This window comes from Helianthus annuus, chromosome 15 (assembly GCF_002127325.2).
Source record: "Helianthus annuus cultivar XRQ/B chromosome 15, HanXRQr2.0-SUNRISE, whole genome shotgun sequence".
Classification (NCBI taxonomy): domain Eukaryota; kingdom Viridiplantae; phylum Streptophyta; class Magnoliopsida; order Asterales; family Asteraceae; genus Helianthus; species Helianthus annuus.
In genome coordinates this window covers 19,156,985-19,169,877 of record NC_035447.2, presented here as the reverse complement: position 1 = coordinate 19,169,877, position 12,893 = coordinate 19,156,985, and the positions used below count along the sequence as shown (strand labels likewise).

General features: G+C 32.3%; 1 protein-coding gene across 1 annotated transcript; it reads left to right on the top strand.

The window, feature by feature from the left end:
- Window positions 1-712: 712 nt before the first annotated feature.
- LOC110911269 (transcription factor MYB90) lies at window positions 713-11,098 on the top strand. The gene is made up of 3 exons (XM_022155873.2): window positions 713-839; window positions 1,824-1,953; window positions 10,657-11,098. The coding sequence occupies exons 1-3, from the start codon at window positions 716-718 to the stop codon at window positions 11,096-11,098; spliced, it is 696 nt and encodes a 231-aa protein (XP_022011565.1). The 5' UTR covers window positions 713-715.
- Window positions 11,099-12,893: the final 1,795 nt, after the last annotated feature.

Sequence of the window (12,893 nt, the reverse complement as noted above, 5' to 3'; positions counted from 1 at the left end):
AACTACTGAAATACAATGAAAATGAGAGACAAAGGAAAATATATATGAGAAAGATACAAAGCACAAGACTTAACCACTCTCAAACAAGGGCAGATTATCAACAGATAATCTGCGTACAAAAAGGACTCTCGAACAGGCAAAAGATTGCTGCAAAAGGTTGCTGCTGAATGTTCTAGAGAGGAGCAGGTAAATAGCGAGAGAGAGAGGTGTGCTTGTATATCTTCTGGGATCTCAAGGAGACCAGATATAAAGGGACACCCAATAGGGTCTACGCGTAAAGAGGAAGCCCAACAGCAGTCTTGAGCCCAACAGCAGGAAGCAGCCCAGCAACAGGTAGCAGCCCAACAGCAAAACATGAAACGGAAAGGGAAGGGAAAAAATATAAGGATAGATAAGAAATATAAAATATAAAGGAAATATGGAATTGTATATTTTAACATATACATTAAACCCTAACCAGTTTACGTTTTTCTAATACATATCACTAACGTGCCCCCTTAATCTATACTTCTGTTTTTATTTGATTTCTACTTTTTAACCAACAACAGAAAATGAAACTTATAGATGTCTGCATTTAAGGACTCTAACATGGACATTTGTGTACGTGGAGGGGGAAGGCACTACATGTATTTCTATATATATGTCTATAGAATGGTGAAAACAATATTCACCGCTTAAGTAAATTCACAACAAACCTCTCATCGAGTACAAAAGCATGAGACCAGGTGGTAATACGATGGTTAGAAAAGGTCCATGGACAGCCGAAGAAGATATGCTTCTCAAGAACTATATACAGAAATATGGCGAAGGGAAATGGCACCTGGTAGCTCTTAACGCAGGTAAACATACATTTTATATGTACGTTCGGTTTGTCGATATGTTTATTTCTTTGTGTTCGAGCAACAAGAACATATCGTGTTTGTGTTCATTTATTTATGCGGTACTACCGTGATCCTCTCCACATCAAACGTGGCCGAACGGCTGCCTTCGAGGGTTTTCTGAGAATCTGTCCGAAATACCTGATGGGGAAGTACAGGGTGATGTCTTGGTATCTTCTTTTCTTTCTATTTAATTTTATGTGGATTTAGTTTAGGGTGTACCTATCTACACACCCATTTCACTATCTACACACCAAAAAAGGTGTTTTTTGTCCTTACATGCACATCCTACAGTGTCGAACTGTGGCTAAAACGCGGCGTTTTGGTCCGGTTAACTAGACAAAGACTGACGGGTCTGTTGACCGGACCAAAACGCCGAGCTTCGGCCGCGTTTTGGTCCTGTCAACCAGACAAAAGACTGACACCCGGTCTGGTTGACAGGACCAAAACGCGGCCAAAGCTTGGCGTTTTGGTCCGGACAACAGACCCGTCAGACACCCGTCAGTCTTTGTCTGGTTAACCGGACCAAAACGCCGCGTTTTGGTCACAGTTCGACACTGCAGAATGTGCATGTAAGGACAAAAAACACCTTTTAATGGTGACTATCTACACACTTGGTGTGTAGATAGTTTGGCCCTTAGTTTATTACTTGTACTGTTGACTTGTACATAATACTTATAATATTTTTATACGATAATTTGATTCGTACAAAGTATTTGTTTATTATAACAACTTAATTAGTTTTATAAGTAATTTCATTTATTATAAAAAAGATTGGTGATAATGAAATAAATACAATAAGTGTCATGTTTGACAAATGACAATGATGTGGCATTTGAGATTAAAAAAAAGGTGTTGTTAAGGTTGAGTTGAAATCTGTTGTGACCCCTTTGTAGTTGTGGTTATTATAATCGTGTGTGCTCTAACGTTTCTTTGAAATTACAGGTGTAAATCGATGTAGAAAAAGTTGTAGGTTGCGATGGGTAAATTACCTTCGCCCGAATATTAAACGAGGAGATTTTCAAGAAGATGAAGTTGACCTCATACTTAGGCTTCACAAGCTTCTGGGTAACAGGTGAGGTAAATCCACTACCTAGTAAATGAATACAAAGTCGCACACATGTTATCACCATATTTTCTTTCACAAATTTTCCGGCTTAAATTTCTTTCGGGTATATTACACTTTCCGTCCTTTATGCTTGTATCAGATTTCAATAAATGACCTTTAACTCCGATAATTACAGTTACAGTCTTTTTTTTTTTTGTAAAACTCATTACACCTTACGTCCTTTAGCACTAATCATGTTAAAATTTTCAGTTAAGTTTATTAACTTAAGGGTATTCTGGTCATTTCAGACTTTTAATTAAAATGTTTCTTAATAAAAAAAAATAACATTTTAATATATCTATTTCTCTTTCTCTCATCCACCATCACCCATCACTTACCACCACCGCCTAACTTAACCGCACCACCACCACGCGTCACTTACCACCATAAACCCATGAATCGCATCTCCATGTTGAATGGATTTGCCTTTTGTTTTAAACTGAATCGGCCATCCCTCACAACTACTAGATTCAAACAAATAAAAAGCAACAGCGAACAAGTCGAAGGAGCCAGGTCAAACCTGTGACCTCCCGTATACTTGAACGGAACAAGAACATCAACGACTATTGCACTGCGTTGTTTCTTGTTTTAGATTTGTATCAGTTTAAATTTTAAATAAACTCCACAGAGTGTCACCTTCTTCAATTAGATCCTAATCCAAACCCTTGATGTTTTTAACATCAAATTCAAGTTACACGAACATTGATTACACAAGTTAGGTTGGGGTTTTGATCCCATTTGAAACCCGAATTGAATGATATAAATATCTCATACCGGTTGCGAGTGAGAAGAGACGAGGACGAACTTCCAGCGACTCCGGCGTGTGTCGATTCTCTGACCAGACTTTGCAGGACGAGTACAGTGTGTTTGAAGGTGGTAAAGCCTATGATGGTTGATGGCGTTGAATGCTGCTGGTGATGAGATTGATAGTTATGGTTAATGTTGATGATGGGTGTAGAGATAGAGACGGTGAGAGAAAAGAAATAGGAAAGAGAGGGAGAGTTTTATGGATTATTAATATATAATTAAATAGATTGGGGTAAAAAGACATAAGCGCCCTCATGTACAATGCACATGTCATATTTCACTTAACAATTTAACATTGTTAGTGCTAAAGGACATAGGGTGTAATGAGTTTTCCAAATAAAGGACCGTGTCTGTAATTATTGAAGTTAAAGATCATCCACTACAATTCGATACAAACGTAAAAGACGAAAAGTGTAATTTACCCATTTCTTTATGACCCTAGATAAACAAATGTTTTATAGACTTGTTAAAAATAGCTTAATCCAATTTTAATATTTTTTTTTTACTTTTTTCCCCTTGTGACAAAATAAATTAACCATTAATCAGAAAAATATTTTATTCGTCATATATAAACTGTTAACTTAGATCATAATTTTATAATAAATAATTATTAACTAAATCCACCTAACAAATATTAATAAGAATAGTAAATTTAATTTATGACATATCAACAAATTATTTCCTCCTTTAAATAAAAGTTATATTTAAAATATACAAAATAATAAATATAATATTATTTACATACAGATTATATATAATGTAATATGTAATTTTTGTCGTATGGAGAATATATATATATGTGTATATATATATATATATAGGGGAAGGTTCAAATGTAAACCACTAGTTATTGTGAAAACTCGAAAACTAATTAAAAAAGCCAAAAAAAACATACAAATTTTTTTTTTGCAAACCAAATTTCGCAGGTTTTTTAATAAAAAAAATTTCAAAAAAAAAAAAATTGTGTAGTGCACATGTGTAATACTGCACATGTGTATGTGTACTACACATGTGTATTATTACACATGTGCTCTACACAAATTTTTTTTTTTTTGAAAAAAAGTTTTTTTATATATAAAAACTAGCGATTTTTATAAAAAAATTGAAAAAAAAAATTTTGTGTGTTTTTTAGGCTTTTTTTAGTTAGTTTTCGAGTTTTCACAATAAAAGTGGTTTTCATTTAAACCATCCCCTATATATATATATATATATAGGGGGCTGCTAGAATGAGAACCACCCCGAGTTGTAAGAACCGCGAGAACTACACCCCACGGAGCGCCGTTCGCCATGATTTTTTTTTTACAAGTAAATGTGTGTATTATAAACACAGCCGTAAAAAATCATGGCGAACGGCGCTCCGTGGGGTGTAGTTTTTTACACCACAAGTTTGGTGTTTTTTAATTTTTTTTCTTTTTTCTTTTTTTTTTCACCAAACTTGTGGTGTAAAAAACTACACCCTACGGAGCGCCGTTCGCCATGATTTTTTACGGCTGTGTTTATAATATACGCATCTACTTGTAAAAAAAAATCATGGCGAACGGCGCTCCGTGGGGTGTAGTTCTCGCGGTTCTTACAACTCGAGGTGGTTCTCATTCTAGCGGCTCCCTATATATATATATATATATATATATATATATAGGGGAAGGATGTATACAAAACCCACTTTAATTTAGAAAATCCGGGAAACTCAAAGGTCCCGATGTTTGTTTTTCTTGAAAAAATTTACACATGTTTTTAAGGGTTTTGGGAAAAAAAATCAAAAAAGCGCCGAGTAGATATTTTAAAAAAAAATAAACAAGTTTTGGTGTAACACATGTAACATTCATCTGACATATTTGTAACATGTGTTACAACAAAACTTGTTTATTTTTTTTTTAAATATCTACTCGGCGCTTTTTTGATTTTTTTTCCCAAAACCCTTAAAAACATGTGTAAATTTTTTCAAGAAAAACAAACATCGGGACCTTTGAGTTTCCCGGGTTTTCTAAATTAAAGTGGGTTTTCTATAGATACTTACATTATATATATATATATATATATATATATATATATATATATATATATATATATATATATATATATATATATATATATATATATATATATATATATATATATATACAGGAACGGGATCAGGAGAGAACGATTTGAAGTGTGAGAATAGTGAGAACGATTTTAAGCCATAGGATCTTTGTGATTTGTGGCTAAGATGATGCGGTGATATTTTTGCAAATAATGGGAACCTTAGAACTACGAGGAGAGGTAAAATTGGAAGATCCAAACAAGGGTGCACATGCTAATCACATGCCATTTTCCCCCATCATATGTAAACGCCAATAACTTTTTTATACGTGATTATTTTTCTAAAAAAAATACACCATAAAACTCGGCATTTTTTTATCTTTCCAACGAGTATACTATTGAAATACTTTTCGAAAAAAAATGAAATAGGTTTTATGGCGTTTTTCTGAACCGGGTGTTTTATGGCGTTTTTACTAGGTATTTTCATGGCGTTTTTGTGAACTATGTGTTTTTATGGCGTTTAGACTAGGTTTTTTTATGGCGTTTTTCTGAACTATGTGTTTTTATGGCGTTTTTACTAGGTATTTTCATGGCGTTTTTGTGAACCGAGTGTTTTAAGGCGTTTAAACTGAGTTTTTCATGGCGTTTTTCTGAACTGAGTGTTTTATAGCGTTTTTTAACTGGGTATTTTCATGGAGTTTTTCTGAATTTGATGTTTTATGGCGTTTTATTTGAACACCCGGTTCATGTGTGTGGTTTTTTTGACAATAGTACCCCTTAGTGTAATTTAACATCAATGCCACATGTCAACACCAAATCGTTCTCACACTTTTCAACGTTTTCTCTAAATCCTGACCCTATATATATATAGGATGAGGTTCATGAGTGAACAACATCCTTGTTTGTGAACCAGGTGAACCAATCTGAGCCATTGATCATTTTTTTAGATGTAAAGGATATGAGTGTAATTAATCAGTTTAAATTATGAACTTATATATTTTTGTTAACATTAAACTAACTACCCCTTATGATCTTTAAATATTTATAAATTTTTTATACGTTAATATTTTTTTATTTAAATACACCATAAAAACGAGTTTTTTATTCTCTTTAATTTGAGTATGATATTGCTATAGTTTTTTTTAATAAAAACGAACAACATATGCATTTTTCGTTTTCTAGCGTTTTATTGTTTAAATACACAGGTGTACATAAGTATAATGTACAGATGTACTACAGTGTATAGTGTACGAACAACAACCTGTACACTTGTGTACATGAGTACAATACACATATGCACAACAATGTACATTGTAGGAATAACAGACTGTACACTTGTATACTCATATCTTTAATTAATAACTGACATCCCTGGTTTAAAGGGCTTTGATTTTGTTATATTAAAAAAAAACAATATTCAGTTATGATAGGATACCAATAGTACACATTTACGTGAATGCCCCTATCAGCCCCATTTCTTTCTTTTATTTAATTTAATATTTACAAGTTTGCCATTAGCATTAATTTTGATCATCTAACAAATGAAGGGCCAAGATTTGTTCATTTTGTTCACTCTAGAACCTTACCCTATACATACATACATATATATATATAATGAGAACCAACTGTAGTTTTGAGGACCATCAAGAAATAACTATCGACTCGAATTTTTTTATACAGATATTTTTGTAAAATTTTAATTTACAATTGTGCCAATAGTAGTCAGACTCACGCGTGAGCTTCAATAGAGAAAACTAAAAAAGTAGGGACCCGTAGAACAGTTGATAAACTTATTAAGTAAATCGTAAAACTCAATTTAAAATACTAATAAAATATTTTTCATGAAAATTTTTTCATAGATTTTGTATATAAGAATGTGTAGAAACTATTCCTATACAAAAATCATTTTTGTAAAAAAAAATTAACTTTTATAACTGTTTTTTAAGTATTTGTTTTTCATTTTTTAAGTTTTCTAGGCGTATTATGCAAAATCTCCAAAAAAATGAATTTTATGAAATATTTTATATGTTAAATGCATTGTTCCAAGATTTGCCACTTTATAGTGTTTCCCATTCAACCCAACCATATATATATATATATATATATATAGAGAGAGAGAGAGAGAGGAAGGTTCAAATGAAAACTAATAGTTAACGCGAAAACTAACTAAAAAAGCATAAAAAACATACCATTTTTTTCATACCAATTTTCGCTATTTTAGGTATATAAAGGTAACTTTTTCTCAAAAAAAAAAATATATATTTTGTAGTGCACATGTGTATTATTACACATGTGCACTATAAATTTTTTTTTTTTTGAAAAAAAGTTTTTTTTATATACAAAAACTAGCGATTTTTAATTAAAAAAATTGCAAAAAAATTGGTGTGTTTTTTAGGCTTTTTTAGTTAGTTTTCGAGTTAAAAGTGGTTTTCATTTTAACCATCCCCTATATATATATGTGTGTGTATATATATATATGTATATATATATATATATATATAGGGTGGTGTTCTAGAGTGAACACTAGTGTATTTGCGAACTGAATGAAAAAAATCCTGTTTGTTGATTTACACACATGTATGGCTAAGATTTCATGATCAAATCGTAAAATAAACTAGTGTATTTCATCATCAAATGCTGGCCATTGATTTACACACGTGTATGGTCAGGATTAGTTTGCTCAGTTCACAAATACACTAATTTTCACTCTTGAACCTAATCCTTATATATATACATATATACATATATATATATATAGGGTTCATTTGAGAACCACTATTATTACGAGAACCACAAGAACCAATGTGAACACAACAAATTAAACCCACCCACCACGACCTAAAACCTAAACACCCACCCCCACCCCCACCCCCACCCCCACCCCACCACAACCCAAAAATCTAAACACCCCCACCCCTTTAAAAAACTATACCTGACCAAAACCTCAAAAAAAAAAAAAACCCTATCCACACCCCCCCCCCAATCCCACCGAAGCTAAATGCTAAAAAACTAAACAAAAAGTTAAACCACACAACTAAATGCTAAAAAAAATTTTATATATATTTTTATTAAAAATCGCTAAATTTCGTTAATAAAAAAAATTGAACAACAGCACTAATGCACATGTGCATATGCATACGCTTGCACATGTGCAACGGTACTTTTTGTTCAATTTTTTTTATAAAAAAACGCTAAATTCGTCACTAAAAAAAGATTAGTACGGCTGCATATGTGCATCAGTACTGTTGTTTAGCTTTTTTTAGTGAAGAAATGTAGCGTTTTATAAAAAAAAATATTTTTGTGAGTTTTTACTTTTTTTAGTATTTTATGTTGTGTTCACATTGGTTCTCACGGTTTTTGCAGTAAACGGTGGTTTTTAACGGATCCTATATATATGTGTGTGTGTGTGTGTGTGTTTAAACTCTTTTTAGGTAGTTTTGTTTGTGTTCATACTAGCTCTCGGGTTCTCGACCTAAATGCTAGTTCTAATGGATCCTCACTCACTTTCTCTCTCTCTCTCTCTCTCTCTCTCTCTCTATATATATATATATATATATATACATATATATATCTAGGGTCACAAATTTAAAAAAAAAATGTCGTGTGTGTAGTTTTGAGCACTACAAGTTTGTGTTTACGGGTACTGTAAAAAATTTACGGTACCCGTAAACACAAACTTCTGGTGCTCAAAACTACACGCACGACTTTTTTTTGATTTTTTTACAAATGTGTTTATAATACACGCATCTGCGTTTATGAAAAAAAAATTGGTCCAACTCGCCCGGATCAAAAAGTTCTCATGGGTCTTACAACTGGAGGTGGTTTTCATTTTAGCGGTCCCCTATATATATATATATATAAAACATAACACCATGCACCATTTGATTTTATATATATATATATATATATATAGGTAGAGGATCCTGTAAAAAGTGCTCAAAGTATGAGAAGTGTATTATAACACTATATATAATACTATATAACACCATATAGACACCGTATAACAATATGTAACACCATATAATACCATATAACACTATGTAACACTATATAACATTATATAACAAATATAACACTATAGTTTGTCTGATAACATGTCTATGATAGATGTATAGTGTTATATATGTTATATAATGTTATATAGTGTTACATAGTGTTATATGGTATTATATGGTGTTACATATTATTATACGGTGTTTATATGGTATTATATAGTATTATATATAGTGTTATAATACACTTCTCACACTTTAGGCTCTTTTTACACTATCCTTACCCTATATATATATATATATATATATATATATATATAGATTGACATGTGTCAATCATGTTATATGTAAAACATAACACCATGCACCATTTGATAACTAAAAATAAAACAACATATACATGTTACTATAAAACACTAGATAATGAACCATTTGTTACCTACATAATAAAACACCATATATGTACATGAGACAAATAAAACACCATGGACTAAAAACCTTCTGTTGAAACGTATTTTTTTATATAACAATATTCTACTCATGCTAAAGACAAAAAAATATTCGTTATTACAGTGTAATTTAAAAAAAACAGATGTATGAGAAAGTTAGATACGTTTAAAAAACTTGAGGGAAGTCGCATGTGGGGTTTTTAATTTAAGACATACTGAAATTATATTTTTACCCCTATGTCATTAAATCAACAATTAATAGTAAAACAATTTATAAAAATGTCACTAATAAATCTTATCCATTAAAAAATTACAATCAAATGGCCCGTAAGACTTCTTAGGAAAATCACCATTTGTAGACTAACTCTACCATATACACACACACTAACAGGGTGCCCACGTGATGTGTTGGGGGCCACACTTTACATTGTGGTTCTTGTTTCTTGTACTTTTATTATTCATATAATATTTATTGTGGTATTCTTGTGCTTGATATACGTCATAAGAGAAATAATGGGTTAGTCTATTTCACTGCGGTGTCCATGGGTCAATCGGTAAAGTTATTTTCCTGAACTGAAGTCATCGATTAGTCCATTTTATTAACCAATCGGTTTCGATTAATCAATTCTATTTATTAGGTCAGATTAACAGTTTTTTATTCGGTTTGTTTAATTTCAGTTAATAGCAAAACCAAACTTGGACTAAAACTTTTTCTTGTAAATACATGAAACTGCGATGTAAATACATGAAATGTAAATATAAGTACATCAAATGAAGGTATAAAATATGAAATACATGATCGTTTCAGTTTAGTTAATTTTGGTTAAACGAGTTTACAAAAACTGATAACTGGTTTTTGGTTAATTTGGTTTTTGACTAATCAGTTTTCGACTATCCAGTTTTCAGTTAATCCAGTTTTTAGTTGATTTTGGTTCGATTTCATCTGTTTTGGGTAACCGATTTAGTTATTGTTTAACAGACTAATTTAGCCTCAATTTTGAGTTGTACTTATGCATAATCTAGAAAAAATTCTTAACTTTTGAGTATATTAAAACGTCTTTCCCTCGTGCATTCTAATATAATATAGATACACACACGCATTACATATTTTTCAGTATTAAACCCGTGTAAACACAAGTTATTATGGTATTTCAGTGTTACTAATTTAAATATGCTGATTTTTGTGAATAACTAAGTTAGTTGTGTGAACTATTGTATGATAATAAAAATGTGATAGGTGTATGAAGTTTTTTACAGATTATATAATTATATGGTTTGTATTGTACACATTACTAGTGTTTTCGTCGGTTCTTGTTACACAAGGGGGTGATATATATCTTGGGTAGAGTAACGATGTAACATTTTTAGAATACCAAGATTAACTTTGATTTTAATTTTAGATGGTCACTTATTGCTGGGAGAATACCTGGAAGAACGGCTAATGATGTGAAAAACTATTGGAACACAAATCTTCGATCCCGTATAAGCCGAGAAAAACATAAAGTTGAACCATCACAACATGCCACGCTATTGGCTATTAAGCCGCAACCACATACCCTCATGAAAACATCAAATGTGTACCCTTGCAATGGACTTCATGACACGGGTAACCTAATAACATCATCAAATAACTCCAAAAGGTTACTCTCGTCTCCTACACTATCGGAAGACATGATCAACGAGTATTTGGATCGAGAGAAGGAAATGGACGACAAATTTGGATTGTCTTTGCGAGGTTTTTCTATTGAGGGGGAAGGATCAAATGTTGCCGAGCAAGAAGATGGCCATAACAGTTTATTTAATTTCCCCATAGATGACGTCATATGGGATCTTGTTCTTTGAGAACAATTATTATCCTAACTCGTCATCGTTTAATAAATCTAATTTTTAAATAAAGGGTAAGTACCTATTAGGTGAAGTAAGTCACAAACCTTGTGCCGTTATTTCTAGTTAACAAACACCAACTCTAAATCTCTTTTAAGATTTATAAATAAATATTTTACTGGTGTAAAGTAGAGTAGAAGTGTCATTTGCCGCTCTTAAAAAATGGTTTATCAAGTGAGATCTTTAAAAGATATCAAGAAACATAGAATGTGTCAAGAACACACTATCAAGATTGAAGAACACTTTACTAATCACTAGTCGGCACAGATTATTACAATCAAGAAACCCTAATATTCAGTTGGCACAGATTGCCAACAAATATCAAAATAAAACAGAAGCAATATCACTCAACCTATGCAGATTATCAATATTATGATTTGCTTTTCAAGATGATCAGAAATACCACCACAGAACTTTCGAACCACAAACGGAGAAACCCTAGTTCAATGCAGAGACTTTTAGAGTGTGTTCTATGATCCCAATGCTCCAAAACACCTTATATAAAGTCGGACAAAGAGACTTCAGTCCCACGCGCAATAAGCCCAAGCAAGCCCATCACTCAGCAAAGCCCATCAGAACAAATGAGACCAATAAGCCCAATCCACACATGAAACAAAAATAAAAGACTTGAATTATAAAGCATATAGAATTGAATAAAAGGAATACTATATATAAAATATATATTTTAATACCCCCCCCCCCCTTAAATTCAATATGCAAAACAATTAAAAAGACCTAGATTTGCACAAACCTTTTCATGAGCTTGAACAACTAAACCTTATGTAAAGATATCTAGAGTTTGCTCCTAATGTGACAACCCTCACCAAAGCAAGTATCCGTACAAATTAATTAATATTTAATTAATGCTTAATTACTGTGCTTGCTTACAATTGTGGTTAAATTGCTTCTTGATTTCTGATACATACATACACATGCATCATACTTTATTACTGTCACTCCAATTATTACACACAAAACTATAGTGACAAACTTGATGCACAAAAGCACAGTTAGCACAGTGAGCGGATAACCCAGTAAACATGTTAACATTGCCAGCACTAGACATACATTGTCTCTGAGGCCAGTATGAGCCGGGAATAGATTACTACACTAGTAGGGAGTGTAGGGAGATGAGGATTGTAAAACTGCGTCACTAGGTGATAGTTGTAGTGACCGGATGTGCCTAAAACATGCTTTAATTACAAAATTCTGCACTTTATGCAGAAATTCAGCATTCAACATAACTAGTAGAGTGCAAAAACTGGGTAAAATAATATTAGACACTTTCCAAAGTGTCGGGAATTTATTGTGTCACTAAAAACACACTTTAAGGCTTTACTTGACAATTTAACGGATCAATATCCAACCGAACAACCGGACTTTACCCGGAACATAAAAATATTGTCAAAGACATTGTTTTTGCCTTTCTGAGCTAGTTAGGGTCCCCGAATACCCTAACACCCTTTATATTACAACACACACTATAATACACTAACTTTATCATTCTAATCCTAACTAGAACTTAACTAACCATTACAAACCAACCCTTACCCCCCCTGCGAACCGGTTTGTGGAGTGGGGACACACCCCACAATTCTTTGATTAATTTAATCAAACATGTTGGGTATCTAGTGAGCACAATATATGATTGATAAAGCACTAGTTTGGATTATAAATTTACATGCAAGATCATCACTTTCATTCCAAAAACACAACTCAAACTTGCTCTCTCTCCTCCTCCCTTGCTTGTGTT

Coding starts and splice junctions, on each gene's coding strand:
- LOC110911269 (XM_022155873.2), top strand. CDS start 716: ATGAGACCAGGTGGTAATACGATGGTTAGAAAAGGTCCATGGACAGCC. Junction 840..1,823: donor CCTGGTAGCTCTTAACGCAG/GTAAACATACAT, acceptor TTGAAATTACAG/GTGTAAATCGATGTAGAAAA. Junction 1,954..10,656: donor CACAAGCTTCTGGGTAACAG/GTGAGGTAAATC, acceptor TTTTAATTTTAG/ATGGTCACTTATTGCTGGGA.